Raw genomic sequence first — 24,629 nt, forward strand, 5'->3', positions numbered from 1 at the left:
TTGTAGTTAGGTGATCCCTCTTAAGGGTATCTCCATATTTCAGGGTCCTCAGCATTAAAAGTTTGAAAACTGGTCTAAAATGGGTTTCTGATCTACAGCATCTCTGTTTCTTCCAAAATATTGTTACATTTCTGAAAAAGCTATCAGAATAATTGAAATCGTTCATAAAAAAAAAAAAAAAAAAAAAAAAAAACAGCACTTTTACATTCTAAAAAGTGTTTTGAATGCAACATAAATAAAAAGATCTGCACAGGTTACGCTCTGCATTCCTTTATTGTTTTCTGTGATATTTCTCAGTATAGATCCTTCAAAAAATAAGACAAAGCATTGGAAAGAGATACAGTGAAAGAAGGGAAGACAAAGGTTTTCCTCACAAATATAAGTGCGTGAAATGTGCATGTTGCTTGATCATTTTGCTATTCAGCCTTTGGGAGTCATTATGGTCCAAATGAAACAGACAAAAGCACTACATTGCAAAAGATCAGATTATACCTTAAGTCAACCTAAGGCACTTAAGGTAGTGCAAGGAAGCATGTGCGAAAAGCAGCTAAACATGTGAAAGCAAATTAAACGTGTGCATACAGCAGCTGCACTGTGCAGGTTAGCGCAATGGAAGACATAAATACTTGTAAGAGTGCATCAAAATGCTTAGTCATATAATCTTGATAGTCTCATTCTTATGCACTTGTGTTCTGTACCAAGCCTGTATCATTCTTTCCCTTGAAACGTTAATGAAAAAAGTCCTTGAGTTGTACAGGATATTTAGTTGCATCATGTGTGAGTGCTGCAATATAATATGTCAACAGTGGTGATGTCCTTCAGACAGAGCTGTCCTTATACAGGTGATAAACAGAGGTGCGAAGACAATGAAAAAGTAGTATAACGCATTTTGCATTGGAAAAATTGCAAGGATCGATTAACCAGCCAACCGATCAATGAGATTATAGTTTACTCTTACAATGATTTCACTCAATTATTTCTATAAATATTACAAAAATGTCAGCAATAAAAAGTGTCTTTTTGAGCTATTGTATGACTTGACTTAAAGGAAGCACATATTTGGAGACTGTATAAAGGTCCTAGCCATGTGTCAAAACAATAATATATAACAGAGAATCCTTTAGGTGATACATATTTTGGATGCCTGATAAACTCAGGCTTCAGCAATCAATATTACTAATCTTACTGTAAACGATCATTTCATTAAACAGTTGCAATAATTGCTGTTACAAACGTCTTGTTTGAAGTATTTTAAAACAGTGTACACTACTGTTCAAATGTTCTGAATCGTAAGGATTTTTAAAATGTTTCTTAAATAAGTCTCTTGTCTCTGCATTTATTTGATTAAAAAATGCAGTAAAACAGTACTATTGTAAAATATTATTCGAATTTAAAACAACTGTTTTCTGGTTTAATATATTACAATTTAATTTATTCTTGTGATGGCAAAGCTGAATTTCCAACTGTCCTTCAGGAATCATTCTAATAATTATCATTGTTGAAAACAGTTGTGATGCTTCATACTTTTATGGAAACTGAGATAAAACATTTTTTTTTTTTTTTTTTTGCAGGTGTCTTAGGAAAAGAAGACAAAATAAGACACAAAAAAGTGTCTTCAAAAGAACAGCATTTATTTAAAATCGAAATCTTTTTACATTATAACATAAATGTCTTTACTGTCACTTTTAATCCCGTTTAATGATCAATTGTTGCTGAATACAAATTTTAATTTCTTTCAGGATCTTACTGACCCTAAACCTTTGAACGGTAGTGTAGCATCTTAATTTTGAACAAACTTTTGGCCATATATACTAGAACGGGTCACGTGGATCATGTCCGTATGCTTTTCTCAGTGAATCCTGAAGATTCAGGATTCTAATGACGGTGATCTCCACAGAAACTTTAAATGGGACTGTAAAGCAAAAACAAATAAATAAATAAATCAATGTAACCATGTAAGAAAAAACTAAAATTTAAATAAAAATGTGAAAGGCAGTTAAATGTGAGAATGGCTTTGAGGTTTCGGTTGCTCGATGTAGGGCTGGTCATGCTGACAGAAACCCAAGAGAAACAGGTAGTGATATCACAACTGCAAGAATCCATGGTCCAGTGTGGAAAAATGTGCTTAATCCAGAGCACACCAGAAGATTTCCTGTTTGAAAGAGAGAGACAGATAATTAAGCAACAGAGCAAAGATTTAAGAACACACAAATTATGAAAGCATATAGATTGTGAAAGCCCCCAGATTTTGAAAGAAGAAAATCTCACAAGCAGGGACATTGGGACAACACCTTTAATTTAAACTTCAACAGGCTTTGCCTAACTCCCAGGTAATGTTGTCTTGCAGCATATGTTAAGGAGGTCTTGCTAAGACATGTTATAAACTCACTTTGATGGAATGCCATGCTGTTCTCCTTCCAGGTGTTGCCCTGATAAACCCTGCAGGTGTAGGTGTACGCACGGTCATCGGACATAGGCATCCAGGTGAGGCGACAAATGTTAGGTGGCACCAGGGAGACATTGGCTCGGCGTCGGGTCTCAATATTTGGGATCAGGTGGACCGGGTTGTTTGGGTAGGTGGATCCCATGAGTCGGCCATCCTGTTTGAATTCGCAGAATGGCCCGGGGATCTTGTGGGTCTCTGGGAATTCACAGTCAACTCTGAGGTTTCTCTCTATGTAGGTAAGGCAGGAGTACATCTGTGGCCCTCGAGGGGTGTTCCAAAACCAGGAGTCAAAGTCCAAGAAGCCAGGTTTCTGGTATGGGTCTGTTGCAGCTGCCACACCCATCATACATAACAGACATGCCACTGGGAGAAAAGCACAACCACTTTAAAATAAGAAAATGTCATTTTGGCTTTTGCTAATGTTCATGGAGCAGTTGACCTTTTCAAAAATAAGCATTTTGAGCATTTTGTTGTTTTATTAGAATAATTATCTGCCCCTGCATACCTATAGACATATATTTCAGATGTGTCTATGTGTCACAGCAGGTCAGGCAAAAACGAGAAGGGGATCTAATTCCAGCACTTTTATTTTTAAATAAAAAGAAAGAATATGATCCACAACTGAGAAGATTAGAGGAACAACACGTGGCAGCGTAGACCACAAAAGGGAAAAACTGAACAAACTGAGGGCTACATGGAAAACACCAGACAAAAAATTTGGTAACTATTTAAACAGGTGTGACACGTGAAGGAAATCTAAAACCATGGTAACTAATGAACACAGACAAAGGAAAATTATCTAGAAACAGTGCAAACCAACTACCAGGATAACAACTCAAACAATGAACAACGACAGTGTCACGATTCCGGTGTGCCTGTTTTTTATGGACTTTTATGTTGAAGTGTTTTTGTGTTCCTTCCTGTGGCCATGTTTGTAGTTTCGTAGTTTTCCCTGTTGATTAAAGGTCCCGTTCTGCGTGATCCCATGTTTCAAACTTTAGTTAGTGTGTAATGTTGCTGTTAGAGCACAAATAATATCTGTAAAATTATAAAGCTCAAAGTTCAATGCCAAGTGAGATATTTTATTTAACAGAAGTTGACTACAAAAAACGGCTCGATTGGACTACATCCCTCTACTTCCTTCTTTAATGATGTCACTAGAACCGTTTCTTGACTAACCTCCGCCCACAGGAATGCTCCCTCAACTCTACTGGCTACTTGCGCACTTCTTATAACTTACTGTTTACTCAGCTCTTACGGTGATTTTCTGAAGTAAAACTGACGCTTCATCTTTTGTGTGATGTACAATAAACTTTATTAAACTCATCAGTACATGTTTGATCATCATTCAGACAGCAGACTTGTAGGCTATTAATAAATAATGGATAGCCTACATAGCCTACAAGCAGATGACAAATACGTTATAATAACCGTAATTAAACTACTAAACCATACCTGTTTCATCTCTATACAGCACTCTGACTCTGTAGGCATTATTGTCCGACTCGAAATGAACGCCCTTACTGAGAGTTTCTGATATTATCATCATTCCGTGAGATGAATTTTTCCTGACAGACTGAGCGCGAGCTCATGAAGCTCCGCCCCCTGTGTCGTCCAGCAGCAGCTCATTTGCATTTAAAGGGCACACACTGAAACAGCTCGTTTTTCTGAGCCCCAAAAAATGTCAATTTAAACATGCTGTAAAAAATGATCTGTTGGGTATTTTGAGCTCAAACTTCACATACACACTCTGGGGACATCAGAGACTTATTTTACATCTTGTGAAAAGGGGCATATAACGGGACCTTTAAGGCCCCAATATACTCACGGCGAAGTTCTTCGAAATACGTGAGCAGCGATATACTGTTATCAAACATCTGAAGCTGCCCACACAGCTGAGAGCGGCGTTTATTTGAATGTAAATATGTGCTGCGCGCTTTCCTCTCAATAACAAAATTAACACAAAACAAAATTAAGAGAATAGCAAGCATTTTTTTAATAAAGCATAAGAAAAGCATCTGGTCATAGCAATGTGGATATGTTCGCACGAGCTCTGCAATTCAGCAAAGTCTAGTAGTTACTTAAAATCTAGCAGCTTTACCATGCTTTACTTAAAACATGAAAAACAGTGTCAGTGTCTCGTTTCATCAGAAGTACAGCTTCATTTTCTACTATAGAGCAGCTCTCTAGTGTTTTCATTCGCGGCTCACGTCTGATCTCAACGGACCTGTGAAGAGAAATGAACTGGAGAAGATTTCCACGTGAAAGAAGGCAGAGCCTCCACGCACACCTACATATTACGTAATCGCAATGGACCAATTGGAGTACAGAGGTGTTTACCAGATCAAACTTTTCGGGAAGTCCGCTTTGACACGCTGTTTTAGAACTCTCAAAACGAAATCCAAACGAAGTTAGTTTTGGCCTGATTTTGTTCGAAATTATGTCACATCAGTTCGTTCGCTTGAAGTATAATCGGGGGCTTCCCCAGGTGTGCCTTTTTACTTGTTATGCTTATTTGCCCCGTGTATAAATAGATCCTTAAGTGTGTTTCACTTGTTCTCTGTCAGTTGTTAGATGTTTGCTGTTCCTCGTGGTCTTTGTCTCCCAGTTTTATTTTGTTCCAGCTTTATGTTCATTATTGTTTGTTTGTTTGTTTGATTAAACTCCCCTGCTCTTGGATCCTCATCTCTGCCTACCTTCATTGATTCCCTCCCTCCTAAACATAACCCTGATATATATATGCAGCCTATTGTAAATGCATTTTTACTATATACAGTGCAGACATAAAAAGTGTTATGAGCACAATTCAGAATTGTGAACCGCACCGACTGTCTTTTACATGCAAAATATTTTTGGAGAAGCACATGTCAGGAAGGGAAATTGGACCTGGTTCGTTTGCTCAGTATTGTACTGCACTCTCTGACCTTGGGATGTTTGGCTCAGGTAGCCTATCTTGATTTCCTACTACATGTTGATTTTTTCTTCTAAAAAAAAAAAAAAAGGCTGCTAGAGTTATTTGTGTCCATGCCTGGGAAAATAAAATGATGATGGCAATATTGAGTATGAATACTTTTAAATGTAGTTTTTAAAATTGTTAGTCACAATGAAACAGAAGTAGAAACAGATTTTTTTTTCTTTTCTTGTATTTTCGGGTAGCCTATATCTAAGTGAAACGGATTTTAAAAAATGTAAGATGGGGACGTGGAGGCAGATCTGAATGTAAGCTTGCAGGCATTTCTAAGAAAGGGGCAGAGTATAACCAGGCTAAATGATTGGACAAGTCCAGAATACGTTACCTGAGAGAAGTTATTATAAATTTAAATAAAAAAAAATTAAATTATAAAAAATAAAAATAACTTAAGTTATTAAAAAATTAAAAGGACATGGATGAATCATTCACAATAAGACCAATACCATGCATTTAGAAAATAGATAGGGGGAATTTTCTTTTCATGCTGCCTTTAAAGGATTAACATCACAAGTAATAATCTATATAAATTTAATTTATTTAAATATAAATGGCCATGCAGTGTGCCAGTTTTTTTTTGTTTTTTTTTGAGAAGCTCAAACCATCTCATATAAGTAAATAAACGTTCTGTTCTTTTAAGAATACTTGTAAAGTCTTAGGAAGAATAAGTGTCCTTCCACCTGTCTTTATTGTCTTAATTATCTCGCTACAATTAAAACATGTTACTTACATGAAACAAAACAAGCTGCTAGTGATGGATACGACGTCATTGCCTCTTCTATGCAGGGACCAAATTCAATTTCCGTCTCCGAATAACTGTAGAAAAAAAAAAACATGTTGGACATATATCTTAGGCTACTTACGAGACATTAAATAAAGAACCCGAGAGAGATTTAAAGGTCATTATGTGGCCCACAGTTTTAGGTGACAGACTGATATTTCAATATTAGGATATATATATATATATATATATATATATATATATATATCACCCATACAGCTTTCAAAGAGATTTGGTCTATTCAAATTATGAGTAGCCTAGGCCTACACAAGTAACAAATTACGTCGGGTTAAATCGCAGGTGATGAATTACCGAATACCGCATAGCATACCGACCCAACCCATATCTGTTCAAGGACAGTTTAGGTCAGATTTTTTTATTTACTGAAATAATCGATAGGGCATCTGAAAACACAGGCAAATGCAGACTGTCATATAGCTAAAGGACAATGTTACCTCCAAGCCGATATTTTCTGGCCGTTTCCTCGTCTTGCAAGTCAAAGCACTCTAGTCTCCTAAAAGATGAGAGTCGATGGAGATGCTGATGCTGCTGAGGAAGCCGCATGCACGAATGACGGTCAACCGAAAACTCTCCTTGGGGCGATTAACCTTGACTCTGACTAAAGCTGTGATTGTCTTGTTCGATATTTTCCCCTGTGTTAAAATAAGTGGGGACCCTCTTACATCGCTTTAAACTGGCATGCAGGCTATGTCTTGGCTATTATTGTAAACACATTTTCAGACATTAATAAGGATGTGGTAAGACCTAAAAGAATCCCGCAATGCTCGTATGCTATATTTGGTCCGTGGGAATTTAGTCAGTCGTAGATGAGAGCGCGCAAATGATGACGCAGCAGATTTAAGAAATTGCGCGCTTGCCAATGTTCAAATCAAATGTCTACCAGCAGATGTCGCTGTAAACAAGAAATTAAGAGCTCCCTTTGCGAGTCTTTTATGGCAGTTTTTTTTAGTCACCAACTCTCAGACCATATCAGGAGATGCTGTGAATTTTGTTTGCTTAAAGGATTTGTTCACTCCAGAATTCAAATTTCCGGATCATTTACTCACCCCCATGTCCTTCAAGATGTTCATGTCTTTCTTTCTTCAGTCGAAAAGAAATTGAGGCTTTTGAGGAAAACATTCCAGGATCTTTCTCCATATAGGGGACTTCAACGGGGACCAACGGGTTGAAGGTCCAAAAAAACTTAATTTCTTTTTGACTGAAGAAAGAAAGACATGTCTTGGATGGCGGTGAGTAAATTGTCAGGAAATTTAATTATGGAGTGAAGTGAACTAATCCTTTAAATCTAGGGATGGCTTGCTTGTTTAATGCACAATTTATTTTTTGTTCACTTTAATTGCAGATAGTAGGCTACGCTTAATTTGTTAACTTTAGGATCAAATGTTCATAAATAAATGAATGTGTATCCTGCTAATAACAATTCAAATGAAGAGATTCATATTTGTGTTCGAAATCACTCACTAGGCTATACCCTCATTCACTATTCCCTACATTACTCCACTAATATAGTTCACTTGAAGGAGTGAATGAATGAAAACGAGTGAGTGAATTCGGACACTGGGTGCGCTGGAGTGAGTTTTAAATGCTTGCTGTTTATTAATAATCATTTGAAACTTAGCAAACAGGCAGCTCCATAAGATATAAAGATTTATATTGAACTCGATCATGTAAACTATGTATAACCCTTAACTAAACAATTCAATTATCAATTAAAAAGGAATTTATACCTGTATGCTGTTGGAAAATGGATGGATATGATTCAGCTGCGTGCGCCATCTTCTGGTCAAACACGGTAGGCCTAATTCATTCGGCGTGCGACATAGATATATACAGTATACATAGATTTCTCATTAGTGGCAGTCTAAGCTGTCCGCCATATTGGAAGGGTCAAAGATCGGTCCTTGAACAGAACATTGGAGTGCAAGTTGACTGTGCGTCTGCAACCGTAGTTAAGAGGCATGCATGCATATCTATATCTGATGATTTTGCTAATCGAAGGCGTCAGCTGACACATTAAAAAGTTACCATAGTATAAAACCTGTAATATTGCGTTAATACATATAAAACACAAACCGGCACTTTCTCAACTGTTAAAGTTTATCACGCGTCTTCCTTCGGGAATTTAAATTTCGGCAGATTCACAACCAGAAGCTGCGCAATGTTGTAGCATCATTGATTCTTACTGTGGGTGACGACATACTTGACTGTTCCAAGATGGCGGGTGCGCCGACGTGTTTGGAGTGGCACTGGTATCTACTTATCTATTGTTGAGCGTACATCGGTTGTACACTCGTTATATTGTGCATTGTAGGATTGAATGAGTGCACTCGATTACGCCCACCATGGTTTCGGAAACAACTACAAACGACTGTCCCCTCAAATAGTGCGATTAACAATACAGCCCAGGTTATTCTAACATGTTGGAGTGGTCTCAGTCTTTGCATGCTGCCCTCTATCGTACGGGAGGCGATAGCTAAGTACGATAGCTAAGTATGAGCTTGGAATGTTTGGTTATATGGAGTTTTCGACTTTCAAAACAAGTATATATCACTATAAAAACAAATATATATATATATATATATATATATATATATATATATATATATATATATATATATATATATATATATATATATATATATATATATAATTTTTTTTTTTTTTTAATGAACAACTATCGTCAATGACAACACTGCCATACTCGTGCTTGCCAGAAGCGTCCCATCTCCATGACAACGCAAGACAACTAAAAGGAAGGTTTCCCTCACGGCCTATGAAATCGCTGAAACTGTATGTAACATACTGATGTATTTTAGTGCTTTTGAACTGCAATTACGACAAAAAGGTCCAGCAAGGTTTGTTTATCCACAAAACCATCTGGGAACCGTGTTTCTCAAGGTGTCATCTTGCCCAACAGGTTGGAGATCTTCTTTCAAATAATAACCCTAACGCTTGCCAAAATATGTCATAGCTGATAACTTTGCGACGTTGTTTGCGATAATATAATCAATTTGTACTGTAGTAATTTTCATTTATTATTATTTTCCGACAAATCATCATTTAGTGAAATTGTCTATAATATTTCTATTTTACCAGGGATTCAACGAATCAGAGATGGAAAGTCCTCGTATTGGTGTGGTGAGAGAGTCTATGCTGCACCGTCCTCTATTAATTAAGGTCAGGAGGAGTCTCAGGACTGATGTTGATGGATTTGACTACAGTGAACTAACTCTGTAAACTTATTTCTCTACATAGCACCATATATTAATTATTTTTTCTAACATATATATATATATATTTAATAAATAATTAATAGTCTCCCAAACAAATAATTAGTCTTTATGTGTTCCACAAATGAATGGGGGGCATCATTTATTGTTTGCAAACACAAGAAAACAACAACGCCATAACTAAAATGACCACTAGGTGGCAGAGTTAGTCTCAGAATAAATGACAGTCATGCTTGTGTGATTTAGTTCAGCGTTTCAACGCAATGTTCCTGGAAAACCCCAGCAGGACTGCACATTTCGGGTGTCTGCTTTATTTCAGGTCACTTTGCACTAATACTAATAAGCTAAAAATAAACCATGCAAGTTCCATAAAAGGGGTTTCTCAGTGATACCACAGAAGAACTTTCAATTAATTAATTTCTTTGAACCTTTTTTCCACTGCAAAGAACCTTTAGTGCAAGGGAAATGTTCCACGGATGTTAAAAGTTCTTCCTTCCAAGAACCATAGATGCCAACATAGAACCTTTATTTTTAAGAGTGTGCTGTACTGAGATTTGAGGAATGGTGTTAATATGCAAGACAGTGTTTTTCTCTGCTTTCTCCTCTAGTTAACCCTCTTTGTTAGCCTCAGCGCAAGTCTCGAATCTTTAACTAAGTACTTCCAGCGTATCTTTCATCTAATTCTGCTTCATTTCAACTTCATCAAGTCTTCCACTGAAGCAGAAGGGAGAATGAAATGAACCTGCACAATCCTCAATGTTTCTCCTTTCCCCTCGCTCCCATGGCCTTTCTCTCTTTTCACACTCATCCAATCATCCTGTCCATCCCTGCTGGGATAAGAGGCCTCCGTTAGACCTTTGCTTGCTCTCACCCCTCCTTTCTTTCTAATGTTCTCTAGGGTTATTTGATATGCCCCTTTTGACTGATGCAGAAAATAGGATTACTGTATTTAAATGACTATGATAATGAACTGCGTGCATGTTCCCATAGTCCCACGAGATCAAGGATTTCTCATTCTTTTTCATTGTGAGCAGTCATAGCTACAGGTTTTGGCAATGTGCTGGAACAATGACAGAGTCATCTGTGAGGATTTAAGCTTTTGTTCTTGTGGCGTTGCCTGATGTTGCTCTATTTCTTCCCTCTCGTGCATCTAGTTTTGTGAGCTGTAGGTCGGAACGTTCACCCTCATCCTCCTTCAATCAGCGGAGGCTGTCTTTGCTTGCTTGCTATGTAACGGGAGACCCGTGAAAGGCTCATGTTCATTAAGAAATAGGCCAACTGCAGCAAGTCCCTTGTGCTGAGAGCATCTCTTGTCGGCCTGCACAGCAGTTCATCATCGCTGGAGTTTTCTCTGCTTATGCAGGGCTGATGTATGGCTGTCCCGTGGGGAAAAGGGACATATATCGTAGTAATGTGCTAATGGGCCTCAAAGTGAAAAGCAGATGAATTAGTCTGCATCTACACTCTTAAAAATAAAGGTTCTGTACTGGCATCGATGGTTCCATGAAACTTTTAACATCCATAGAAACCTTGGAAAAGTGGAAAAAGGTTATTCAGATTATTAAAATGTTCTTCACACACACACACACACACACACACACACACACACACACACACACACACACACACACACAAAGGTTTGTTTAAGAACTATTCACTTAACGGTTCTTTGGGTAACCCAGAATCATTCTTATGGCATCGCTGCTAAAAACCTTTTGGAACTTTTATTTTCGAGAGTGTAGAACCGAGCACCCAGAAACCCATTTTCTGTGTTTGTGACCAAAAAGTTGATGGTGAGAAAAGTACAAAAAAGGCCTCTCCTCTCCTCTTGTTAATTCCTTTTTGATGAGGCATGGCCAATAAATCCTGTTTTCATGCCTGTATTCCCTGATGACCAGTAAATTAGAGATCAGGGGAGCAGATTTGGGGCTTTTGTTGTTCTCTGGTGTCTGAGAGAGACCTGCTGTGCAGCAGGCTGGCTGGGCCCTATTCACAGTCCCCTCTTCCCACTCATTACCATTCACTTCATTCAGCCTATGTAGCTAATGTTAGACACGGCAATCTGCGGTTCATTCTTAAGCAATTCTGTACTGTAGCTGATATATGCCTGCAGCGCAAATATATTATGTATATGTGGTCTGGTCTAAAGCTGTTTTTGCCTGAATTAAACTTTGACATAAAAAATTAAAAAAATATCTTTTGAAGGCTCAGGGTGCTTTAAAAAGCATTATCAGAGTGTGAGATTTGGCAAAAGAAGCTAAAAATTGTATACAGTTGCCTACTGACTTTAATTGGCCTCTGGAATTTATTTGAATTGCAAAGGAACTGGCCCGGACCTTGACCTTCACCCACCTCAGCTGTTCATAGGCATCTACAGTTAGGCCTACGAATACAGTGCCTCATAAGCCCTCACGGTTGCAACACAGGCCCTTATTATTAATGTGATCCAGCTGGGACCACTGTAGACACAAGCACAGAGAGACAGATACATAACCATGAACCCAATACATAACTGTAAAGTGCTTGCATATTAGATAAATGTAAATGAGATATGTAAAGAAACCTTTGGCATATGTAGTCTGTCAAATCAGGGGCTGTATACATTCATTTATGGATTAAGAGAATGAAAATGCATATATCATTCTTGTCCATGTTCAGTTGTAGTGTTTATGTTATCTATATGTACTAACAGCTAGGTCAAAGACAAATAAGGAAAAATCCAAGTTCTTAAGGCCCATTTACAAGGATGATGTCTATAACGATGAACGATATCGATAAATATAAAGAATAGCAGCCCACACCACAACTATAACGATAATAGCAGAGAAACGATATCCTTGGAATCAGTTTCAGAACGATTCTTCCCTTGTTGAATGATAAAAGCATTGACAGCCAATCAGAATCCATCCTGCTTTAAGAGCTTGAGCATTTAAAGCAGCAGACAACATAACTGCAGTGCGCGCTTAGAATAAACAGAACCAATATATAGCTTATATAGTTATCGATATAGTTATCTTTTTTGTTCTTGGTGTGAAAGGGTCTTTAGTAATGTCATTATGTTGGTTTCAAATGGGTTTAAAAAACTTTTATGCCATTTTTAAAAGAGATTAAATTTAATAAATGAATTGTCAGCAGTCATTACTCCAATCTTCGGTGTCACATGATCCATCAAAATCATCAGAAATCATTCTAATATGCTGATCTGCTGCTCAGGAAACATTTATTATTATTATTATTATTATTATTATCAATGTTGAAAACAGTTGTGGTGCTTAATATTTTTTTCAGGATTCTTTGATGAACAGAAAGTTCTAAAGAACAGCATTCATTTGAAATAGACATATTTTGTAACATTGTAAATGTCTTTACTGCTTTTTTGATCAATTGGTAATATTAATTTCTTCAAAACAAAATGTTACTGACTTCATACTTAAAAAAAATTTATGTTACTGACCCAGTTGCATATGTTTAATTGTCTATGTACAATTTTAGTCCAGGTTGAGGACAGCTTGAATTCTTGGACATGTCTAATTACTGTATTGCTTATTCACATAGTTTAAACACAGTTTGTGATCCATTTTTCATTAAACACACCCACACGTCCATACTTAAGCATACATACATTTAAAGAGGTAGGATAACACTCATCTGTATTGGAAAAGGGTAGCACAAGCTTGCCCAGACACATGCTCCCAATTAGCTGGGCCTCTTTATGGAAATGCCTCATCAATTATACCCAAAGCTTCAGGATTTGCCACACATAAAGAGAGTTAGCATCTTAATAACCAGCCAGACTATAGAGGAGATGAATGTGTGTGTATGTTTGCGTTGCACATATGCGCGCATTGACATTCTGGGGATTTTAGAAGTGGGCTGATATTAATTTAGAGTTGACGGATTTAGCTGGAGAAGAGAAAAGCTGTGATCTGATGAGAAAGTTAGGGTTATGATTCCACTTCCTCTCCTCTCAGCATTTTTGACCTAATCCTTATAAATAAATGTATTTTTAGCTGACTTAAACATCTTGACATTTCCCAGATTCCCTTCTAGTACATTTTGACCATGTTTCCTTCTTGATGACAGCGACTATCTTTGAATTCTCTCCCCATGAATTGTATCAGATCACACAGCAACAAAGATACACATTCTCTCTAGCGCTTTCCCACTTTCACTTTCTCTCTGCCATGCATTTCCTCAATTTAGCTTAGTTGAGATGAAGAGATTAATTTTAAGCCAATGTGCCCGCTGTCCCGTAATCAGGCACCAGATGGCGCTGAACCGAGCTGGAAGAGCGGGAGATAGTTCGGTGAGCATTAGTGCCGTTATCCTCTAATCATCATCATGGGCACATTTATTTGTAAGTCTGACAGAGGAACTCATGGCAAAGCTGTCTGTCAGCGCCGATGAGATGAGATGATCAGGCCTGGCTCACAATTCTCCATGCCGCTGCCTGAGAAGATTAAACTGGTTCCACTGGGACAGCGCAAACCTAGTAGGTCTTGGACAGGAGGTGCAGACCAGTTTTATCCAGAAGCTTCCTCTCTGAAATGTGTGTAAATCTAGTAGCGAGGCTGTCGGGAATGATGTCTGGGTGAGATTCGGGAGAAAAAAAACACAAATACCACATGGTATTCGCTCAGAGAGACAACATCTGAGAAAAAGCAACTTGTTCAGTGCAGTGATAGACTCTCAGGGTCAGCGCTAAGCTAATCTCAGCAGCTCAAGCGAAATCCTAAAAGCACACATGAGCAAGAGAGACACAAAAGCACGGTGAAATTAAAGCACGGGTGCCTGAATGGACTGAAGGGGTCTCCTTAGTAAGAGATGATTATGTCCCCCTGTTCTCTGTCTCTTTTAGCCTGTGCGAATAATCTGCTCCCGCTGACCCTCGTGTAGCCTCTCCTGAAGCCGCCCTATTCTCATGCCGGCCTCTGGTTCATTCAGCAGGTCCATGCCTGGTTAATGAAAACACAATATAGAGACAGATCACCAGTAAATGACAATATAAAAGGAGCTTTTGCTTAACATAATCCTTCGCCCGACTTGCCTTTTCTGTTGTCCCCTTCTCTTTCAGCCCTTTTATTGTGAATGAAAGGCCCAGTAATGTTTTGAGGGGTCTGATTAGCCGTTTTACGCCAGCGGTCAACACGTTCCTTCAGGCATCTCTAAGTGATCTCCTCAAAACAATCTGCAGATTAAAATTGCGAAGGGGATTAAAGGGCTGGCCGAGAAGCCTGGTGGCACTTGCTCAAAAGACTGGCGCTTTTAAGAAACGTTTGATACGTTTCAGCTGATATGTTAACTAGAGGTTGGGTGTCTGGGAGTTAAAAAGGCCCAAAAAGATTTAGGATCTCTCAATTTGGTCGTACTTAGGGATTCGCCATTAAAAAAAGAGAGCCGAGTTTGGCAGTTGTATTCGCTTTCTGGAGGGCTTTACTTGCCCAGCATGGTTGGTGGGGGTCCAGTGACAAATATCTTTTAAATCCATTTTTCAATGTAGACTATTCAAAGCTCAGAATGAAGGATTGGGGTTTTTAAGCAAGAATTAAGTCTTTAGAACACAGCAAACACACAGAGATCTCCAGAGATGATGACAGACTCACCATGCTAATTCGTTTCTCCTTCCAAAAATCGCATACGGCAGCATGAGGAGAAGCGCCGACATTAATGTAACTCTGTGACTGACACATGAGCACACCTCCCTCATGTTCCATCAAAGATCAAAGATACGTGCTTCTGGAAAGCTCAGGCACCATATTCCACAGATCACTTTTGATACATCCGGTTGTCACCTTTGCCGTGGTTTGATTCTCAATTTTCCACCTTTTCGAAGCTAAGCTGCTCTTAAAACTAGGCTTTGAGCTGTTTAACAGAGCTCAGAGAAAAATACTGGGCTTTTCTTTTGCCCCACGAGAGAGTCTTTTTGAGTAGATGATGATAGGGGGTAAATCCCCCTACCCAACCCCCCCAACACACACATGGCAGGATAAGTGTTGCCTTTTTCAACTCTTTAGCTGTCAATCATCTTACAGTTATGACTCTGGAGACATAAATCATACTTTACATGAACTGACTGGACTACATTGTGCTAGTGATTCAGACTGAGACCTGACTGAAGAAATCAACCATCAAGATCACTCGCATCAACGTTCAATGGGAATTTGTTTTTACTGAGCTGCCAGACACCGCAGTCATTTGGGCTTCTTTTGCGGCATGTTTTATGGTAATAAGTTTGTGCATAATTATGATTTTATTAATAGCCACAATCAGATGCTTTTGGTGTGCTAGAATTTGAAGGTATGGGTCGAAAAACTGCCTGTCAATCACAAAATCAGCTGCCACTCTAGAGGTCCATAAAACTTTGGCATCGTGATGCATGCATTGTCTTGTGCCGTTAAATGCTTCAGTTTAACAGCACTTTTACTGTGGTGATGTAATTGATGCTGATTGACAGTTTGATTGACAGTTTATAGGTTCAGAAAAACATTGTTCTGAAAACAAAAAACAGCTACTGTTCTCTGTCAGAAAATATACACATAAAATGGACTTTGGAGACAAAAATAGATGTAATTAAATGTATTTAAAAAATGATTTCATTTTAATTTACATTTAGAATCAGAATCAGAGAATTCATTGCCTATTTATTTTAGCATGCTTACACACAAAAGGAATTAGCCATGATGAAGCTTCCAGCACAGTGAAAAAAATGTAATAGCCTATATATCAAGACAGATTAAAAAATAAAATAGGTGAAAATACAAACTAGACAAAAAAACACATGTACACAAGCGAAAAGATAGATGAAATATCTATAGATACAGTTATGCGAGGGAATGTGAATAAGAAAAGTGGTTGAATGTCAAATAAATATAAGTATAAATAGTGTGTTGGGTAATGCATGTTTTTTTTATCATTATTGCACAGTGGGGAGAACTTGGGGGCATTTTAACTGTTCATGAGGTAGATGGCCTAGGGGAAGAAACTTTTCCTGATGCCTTTAATACATTTTATGTATTAAAATACATGCCTTTAAAAAACATTAGGACACTATTCATGAAATAGTTGTATTGATCTCAGTCCTGTTTGTTCTCTATAGCCAGCTCTTGGAAAGGCCAAGTTGAGAGGTTTGTCCTGTCCAGGACCTGACTTTGTTTTTGGGACGGTGACCACAGTTCAGGATGGAGGAGTGCCAGAGGGTAAGTGGCAAAACAATTTTGTAAAATTGCCACTGGAGTAGTTCTATATTTGCCTTTAAAACCTTAACACTATTGGCTGTATATTGAAAACATCATTATGATACAATCACTATGAAGCTACATATACACTAACTCAAAACCCTTTGTTTATGAGACACCACACCCGTTCCCCATCAACTCTTGTCACAGGATGATGTCACAGTGTGTTTTCTTGAGTAAGTGTCCCCTCAGGCACTTAGCCTGTGCTGTCAGTGCGCTCCTGTTAGCATACTAAACTGTGGCTGGCTTCTGCACTGGCTCCCGTCTCACACTTTAATTATGCACTTCCAACAGACGACAGGCAGTGACTGCAAGTGTCAAGCCCTTATACAGTCCCATGAACTATGATGAAGTTAACCTGTCATGCTTATCTAAGCTTACTCATCACAAATCCTAATGTAACTATTATTTCAGAAAACACCCAAAACTGATCTCTGCTTGGTTTTGAACATGTCAATCAGAGCCTTGCTGGAGCCTATGCCTACTGTTATTTACCTGGTGCCAAAAGAAGGCTTTCTGTGTTTTCTCTTGCTGATCTATCTATGACCGTGTCTAATAGTTTGATTAATGCTAATATTTCTAACTGAAGTGTTCCGAAGAATCATGACAACTCTCTGAATGAATTTAACCAGCATTTCTTAATAAACATGGAACGTAGCCTTCATAGGCTTGGTCTTGCGGACTAGATCTGCTACGTCTGCTGCTAGATAAGTGAGGATACATCTAAAAATGCACATGAAAACAGTGAATTGAAGCACCCACCCCACCCAAGCACTCAAAATTCACTCTTTAAAAACTGTTTTGAAATGACTATGGAAAAGGCTTACATTTTTGTGTTATCAACTTCAAATTTGGAACACAACTTGGTTAGACATATGGTTTTGATTTTCTTGAAGTGCAAATTTTTTTGTAAAATACATATTCTGTAAAAATAAAAAAATGTTTAGTTTAATACATAAACTTATATAACTTTTTTACACTTTCATCTGTGAAGTGTTTTCACATCTGCAATAATCTGCTGAGTATTCTTTCAAAAGTTTTTGTATTCCAAAGCATTCATGAATTGCAACCATTTAAGTTCAGATCTAAATGCTCAAAAAGGGGGTGACAGTTAACAGGTTAAAACAAGATAAATGTATTTGTTAAAGATAAAAGACTTGTTTTCAGAGAATATGTCTTGAATTCCGTTTTTTTAACCCTGTTGGAAAATAGTTTTTCTTGTTTTCTTGTTTTCCACATAATATGCTTAATATTCAAGATATATCCTTTGAAAACAAGTCTTTGCATCTTCTGCATTTTTGCTCCTCATGTAAATGTAAGTATGATATTAAGGAAAAACAAGACAAAAATAGTAATTATAAAAATTGGTAGTGCAATCCTCTTCAAAGGAATTGTGTGTGCTGAGCTGTATGTATCATTGGAGTCTTACATGATTTCATAGTATTTTCCCACTGTGATTTCTCTCTCTTTTAGCTATCTCCAACTGGCACACTCACACTATGTCTACCAGAAACAGGGTGGCTGAGAGGGATTTTATTGGCCTTAATCGAGAAGGGGTCAAGTCAGGATTGGTTACTGCTAAAGAGCTGCAGCAGTACCGTGCCACCCATGACATTCGGCGCCAGCCATTGACCAGAGAAGGGTTTCGCAGGTCTGCCCCACCTCGCATACCACAAGATGCTTCATTTGGTATTTCTAACAGGTGAGTGTAATAATGGTCTCAGCCTCATTCACTAGTCTTAATCAATCCAAAGCTGTGCTTGGAAGAATCGGAAAGAAGTCATAATAAAAACAATCCTTAAAATATTAATACTAATATTCCTATAAGTTACTATGTAATTTGAAATCTCAATAATCATTTTTTATAAAGATGAATAGAGCGCATTAACAGCATCTCTATTTATTGATATACATCTTAATGACACCTCCATCTGTCTTCTGTCTTTGTCTCTTTCCCACTGTCTGTTCACATCTGCCACCCACATATACACACCCTCGCTTCAGAAATAGGCAGTGAATCAGAACATTCAAAAACACTTGGCTCCGAACAGTAAGAATTTATTGTCAGCCACAAAGCCCTGTCTATTAAATTTCAATACAAGTTGGGATACATTCAGGAGCATTGCAGGCATTATAAACCATTATATTTTAATGGTCTATTATTAATACTTAATACCTTTTCTTACATTAACAATTATTGTAATTTGTGGAAGATTATTTAGAAAATAATCATTATATTTTAAGAATGTTGTTTTGCTTAGCTGCAAATTGTAGCCAGGCCATGTTAATAAATGTCTGAAGAAGCAAGATTATTGGCGTATGTTTTACAAGAAAATACAATTTCAGTCTTTCTACTTAAAGATATCAAACATGAAATCAAAATTGACACTTATTGACACTTTTTTTTAAAAATGGAATATTGCAGTATTTATTATAAATAATGTATCCGTGCACATCGTTATTATTATTTTCACCATTAATTCATGTGCCCTCATAATCTTAAATCAAAATAACTTCCCTTCCCTCTTGCAGCGACATCTCTTCTCTTCTGATGACGTGTTTAAAACCTGTCACTCACATGAGATCACAGCAATAGCAAATCACAACCAACCGTCTCGTACTACATTTTTTCTTGTTTGCGAAGCCATCTCTCTCAGATATACATCAGAATAGGGAAGTAAAGACTATCACAACTTTAGTTTCATGTTGACTTCAATTCAAAGTGTTACTTTTGGCGTATCTTTGTAATTATTTTGTGAAAATGGTTTCAAAGTAAATCGTACACCAATATTTTTTTCTTAGCGTTATTAAACTAAATAAATCTTAATATGGCCATCACCCAACAAGTCATTTAGGAGTCTTGGGTGAATATTATGTCTCTTAATTAATATTCATGAGCCAGTATGATAAGGCTTATAATGTGTCCCCCTCACTTCTCATATCGTTCTTACTTTCCTGAGGGAGCAAATCTGTAAAATAGGAGTAAGAACAGGACCCTCTCTTACATCATTTTTGTGTGGGAATAAGACGTGGGTGAGTGTTGATCAGTTTAGAAAGTGATTTGGGCTGTCTTATTTTACTGGATGAGGCAAAAAGGAAAGAGCAGGAAAGTAAAAGAGGTATAGAAATGTCTATATCTGTAAGAAACAGAGAAAGAGGGAGAAGGAAAGAAGAGAGTACTCATCTTTGAGCTCTGTGCCCACTGAGGTATGACACAAGCACTCTGCTGAGAGCAGAGGTATGATTATTACATTGGTTCGCAGCACCACAAGCTCCCTTCACTCCTTCCACCTGCTTTCTTTTTTGTTCTCCTTCTCTTGGGCCTTGATACTGTTGAAATGGAGCTGAATTATTTAACTGAAAACACAGCTTTGTGTCCAGACTCTCTTTTTCACTCACACTCGCGCACACACACACTTGATGTTGATACATCCAGTGTGAGAAGTGTTGGGTGAGAGTGTGTTTCAAGAGCCAGTCAGGGGGAAGGATGTCTGGAGCAATGAGAGGTAAGATCAGGGGTCCACAGGGACTTGTTTGGCCCTGCACTATATCCATCAAATGCTGTTTGCCAATGCCACGGTCAGCCCTAATGAGGGTGTGCTAGGATCCTTGCACAAAATGTCACCATCCCAATACACACACACACATGAAATACAGCACACACTTACATATCAGAGCAACACTACTACATCTAGAGATGTCTCCTCGAGAAATAAGAATGTTGCTTTTTTCTCAACTTTACACCTGGCAATCCAGTATCAAATGCCAGTGAAAGGAAAGTGTCCGGAACTCCACCTAGTGTTAGGATAATTGGATTGGGAAGCTCTCGTAGCAGTCTATTTAAAATCATTAGGATGTTGAGCCAATGATCACAAGGCTCAGATAGAATATACATCCAATTTTTAAAAAATGTTTTATGAAGAATTAACACTAACAGCATGGTATACATATTACTGAAGATTATGATTCTTGTAAATCACAGGCTTACTAACATAGTGCACATTATTATTATTATATAGAGGCCATGTTCACAGCATGTATAGTTTTAAGTCCTATTTTTGAGGGCTTAATATAGTTATGTTTATTTACGAGAGTGACAACCGCATTCTATAACTGAACTGACACACATACATTTTCAGGGCTCACAAACACCTTTTCGGTGGGCTCATTCTGTGTGAATGGAACTGTACTGCAATACTGGAGTTGTCTGTTATGGCGTTCGAAAAAGACCCAAAAATAAGACTTCGCTTTAAGCACTTGTCTCACTAAATATGACGTCTGCATCTGCCAAATGTAACATCTGCGTCTAAATTATCTTAAGTAAATGCCTTTTCCCCCCTTGCCTTTATAGATTAAAGGGATTGCTATCTAAAAAATGAAAATTCCTGTCATCATTTCCTTCCAAATCTGTATGACTTTCTTTTTTTCTGCAGAACACAAAAGATATTTAAAGAATGTTAGTAGCCAAACAATTTTGGTTACCATTTACTTCCACTGTATGGACAAGAAGAAAATATATATATACTGAAACATTTCTCAAAATATCTTCTTTTATGTTCTACAGAAAAAGAAAAGTCATACAGACCAACATGAGGTTGAGGAAATGATGACAGAATTTTCATTTTTATGTGAACTATCCCTTTAAATATATTGTCTAATAATTTGATTATGCTTTTAAGTACAAAAACGAGTATAAAAAATCAGTTCTGCAAATTCTGCAAATTCAGATATGGGCAACCTGAGAAAACTGTTTTGTTCTTTTTCAGACCATCTACCCCAATCTCTGAGCTCATGGAGAATAAGTACGCTCAGAGATGGCTGGAGGAGCAGCAGGCCAAGGACAGAGCCCTACAGGCCCATCAGCATAAGAAGGTCTGTGGAGGATCTCACAAAATCACTTTAATATTAACCTTTGCTGCAAAGAGAAAAATGATTAAGCTGTAAGCAAGCATCTACAGAAGCTGCCCCTTTTCTTCACAGGCTCACCTTGGACGTATACAGGACACACGAACCAGCTTGCTCCGCAAGAGTCGGCCCTTGCCTGAGGCCCCATCCACGTGGAAACTACCTCGTTTCCAGCAGGTGAAAACTTAACACTCTGTAAAATCATATCTGTGACAACTTTTCAAAACTATATGCATTATTTGTTGTATTTTTTCATTCAGTGGTTTAGTTGACTCACACTGAAAGGATAACCAGGATAAGTGTACTGTGTGTGTGTGGTCCTGGTAAACCCTACCTTATGGGGACAAAATGTCCCCACACAGATGGCAATATCCAAAATCCATGTTGGGATTTGTTTTGGTCCCCATGAGGAAAACAGCTTATAAATCATACTAAGTGATGTTTTTTGAAAATGTAAAAATGCATAAAGTTTTCTGTGAGGGGTAGGGGTAGGGTAAAGAATATACATTTTGTACAGTAGAAGAATCATTATGTCTGTGGAAAGTCCCCATAAATCATGAAGACCCAACATGTGTGAGTGTGTGTGTTGTGACAGTGTCGTATAAGAAAAATTCCTTTCTGAAAAAATCCATGCTAAAAGTAACAATATCTGCCTCAAGCCCTTACAAATGTTCACATGTACACTAACCCCTTCAGTTTTGGTCCCTCTGCTAGCCTTAACGCAAAAGCACCTAGTAAATCAAAAGTGCTTTGTTTTTATTGGTCTTTTGCGTTGACAAGCACACTACCAACCTGACAGCTCTACCTGTCAGCGGTGCATACAAATTCTCCATTGACAATCCCCAATGCTTCCAATTATGAAGGAATCAGACTCCCGCTGAGCTAATGATGGCCCTTACACACATCCTAACACACCTTTACAAGCACTGACAGAACACCACAGTACATATAATGCACTAGCCACAGTATTTATTTACACAGGGCTCCAGACCACGATTAAAATAGTTGCAATAAATACAACAAAAATCATAATTTTGTATTTTTTGTAAAATTATTTTAAACCCAGCCGATAAAGCTTTGTGTTTTGTCTATATGAAGTTTCCTCTAGATATCATCTTGTTAGAGTGTGTGCTGGTGTTTCTCGCGCAAAACAACGAACACAGCGCAAGGCCTTCGTATGCAATTCATGGAAAAAATGACTCTTTTTTAATGAGTCATTTAGTTCTGATTTGAAATGAACTGGAAACCGGTGAAGTCATTTTCTTTACGTTTGTGAGATTTGTTATTGATGTCGTTAATGCGTGGAAATAAAGATATATATTCACAACAGAGTTTTGTTGGATAAATGAATAATGCTATTCTAAAAAACGTTAAATATTTTCTAACAAATATTATTGGTATTATTGAATATTATCAAATTTATACTGTATTTAAAACCACTAAAATGTTCCTTCATCATAGCACAGAGAAGTAACTGTTGTTAAAAGCTAAATTTAAAAGCTTTGAGAAGTTGAAAGCAATTTTAGCAAACTAAAAGAAATAAATATTTCATTTTAGGATCCAATGGCTACCATGTCATTTTTGGATAAAAATGCATGCATATTATGCTTGTACTGTACATTGGTATCTCATACTGCTAGTTTTCCTTTTTAACTCTTTTCATGCACTGCTCGTCCATCCTGTTTTTCCTCTCTGTCTGAATATATCCTCTGCAAATTACAACCCCCTCCCCAACCACACACACACACTTCCCGTGGCTGCCTGTCCTGTCGTCCACCCTCAGTCGGCTCTAATGAGGGAGGGAGAGTGTTATTTTGGTTGCACGCCTGCGCTAAATTCTCTCTTGTATGACAGCTGATGGAGAGAGAGAGGAGCGTTAACCTTATAAAAGATTTACCTCTGCTCATTACAGCCTGTCAAGTAGCTGTCCTGATAGCGCCAGGTTCGACATTTGCATCCTTGACTCTCTTCTTCATTCTACACTCATTTTCTTCATTCCTGTTGTTTGTTTGTTTGTATTGTCACCTTCTCTTACATCTCTTTCATTCCACCTTTCCTGAGACGTGTGTTCCTCCTATTTAATTCAAAAAGGTTTGGAGGTGTCAGAAGTGTTTGTGGGAGGCAACTGATTTTTTTAGGGTAGAAAAAGGGAAAAAAGATAAACAAGTAAATATATTTAAAACATGATGTGACACACCGGTAAAGTTTCAGTGCGTTTTTGCCGTTGTGAATCATGCCATAAACATGAACTAGCGTTTGGAAGATTTTAAACGTATGAAATACATATTTGAAACCCCCTGGCTTACATATCTGCAGTTTTGAGCCATTGTTCAAATCATAAATGTGCTGTGCCAACAAGTTCTATTATTTAATAGCTGTCAGTATACATTTTTACGTACCAGCTTAGATGCTACTGAAGTAAAACGTGGGCAAAGCGTCTCTGCTGCTTTTTACAGGGCTATGTTTTTTAATATTCTGACTACACTTTTGTGTATCAAAACAGAATGTCTTCCATGTTCCAGTAGTGCCATCCGTGTTACTTTCCTCTGTCATTCATATTTGTTTTGTTTTCAATGTTGAACTGCAATAGGCCTCAATCAAGGATCTATCAATCTAAATCTCTAGGACGATTTATCAGATCAGATGATATTGCATTATCTTTTGCAATAAATAAAATAAATGTGTGAATATATATATATAGCATAACATTTATGATATATAGAACGCACACTTGTGTTTTTACCCAGACAGCAGTCCACTGAATATCAGTGTGAAATTCTGTTTTGTATTCTGTAGGTGGGACCAGCTCTGGACACCTTTCGAGATCCTGAAGCCCGGAAGAAAGCCATGAATGCCCACTACTCAGAGTCTGCAAGCAGGAGAGGGATTCTGGGTCAAGGCACTTACACAGTGGATTAATAGAGCTAAGATTATTACATCTCAGCCTCTGTTTATAAGGATTCTTCTTGAAGTAATAATCTCCCAATAATAAAATTGACAAAATTTGTTCTCCTGTTGTTTAGTATGTATGTATGTATAGTAA

The 24,629-nt window shown here is 37.7% G+C and overlaps 2 protein-coding genes and 1 long non-coding RNA gene across 3 annotated transcripts; 1 reads left to right on the plus strand and 2 right to left on the minus strand.

Annotated features, from left to right (window-relative positions):
• Positions 1-262: 262 nt before the first annotated feature.
• LOC307159472 (uncharacterized protein) lies at positions 263-8,592 on the minus strand. Its single transcript, XM_079872876.1, has 4 exons — positions 6,651-8,592; positions 6,145-6,230; positions 2,390-2,809; positions 263-2,152 (listed from the first exon to the last, which is right to left on the minus strand). The coding sequence occupies exons 2-4, from the start codon at positions 6,182-6,184 to the stop codon at positions 2,046-2,048; spliced, it is 567 nt and encodes a 188-aa protein (XP_079729002.1). The 5' UTR covers positions 6,185-6,230; positions 6,651-8,592; the 3' UTR covers positions 263-2,045.
• Positions 8,593-8,955: 363 nt separating this feature from the next.
• Positions 8,956-24,564, plus strand: cfap77 (cilia and flagella associated protein 77). The gene is made up of 7 exons (XM_079873273.1): positions 8,956-9,133; positions 9,313-9,393; positions 16,543-16,642; positions 18,155-18,383; positions 21,448-21,553; positions 21,662-21,763; positions 24,383-24,564. Exons 2-7 carry the CDS (start codon positions 9,331-9,333, stop codon positions 24,503-24,505), a joined length of 723 nt encoding a protein of 240 aa, XP_079729399.1. The 5' UTR covers positions 8,956-9,133; positions 9,313-9,330; the 3' UTR covers positions 24,506-24,564.
• Positions 14,503-24,368, minus strand: LOC307159727. The gene is made up of 5 exons (XR_013821436.1): positions 24,330-24,368; positions 23,484-23,660; positions 23,335-23,375; positions 21,668-21,779; positions 14,503-14,634 (listed from the first exon to the last, which is right to left on the minus strand). It is a non-coding gene; the product is annotated as an uncharacterized lncRNA (long non-coding RNA).
• Positions 24,565-24,629: the final 65 nt, after the last annotated feature.

Source organism: Squalius cephalus (assembly GCF_949319135.1).
Source record: "Squalius cephalus genome assembly, chromosome: 5".
Classification (NCBI taxonomy): Eukaryota; Metazoa; Chordata; class Actinopteri; order Cypriniformes; family Leuciscidae; genus Squalius; species Squalius cephalus.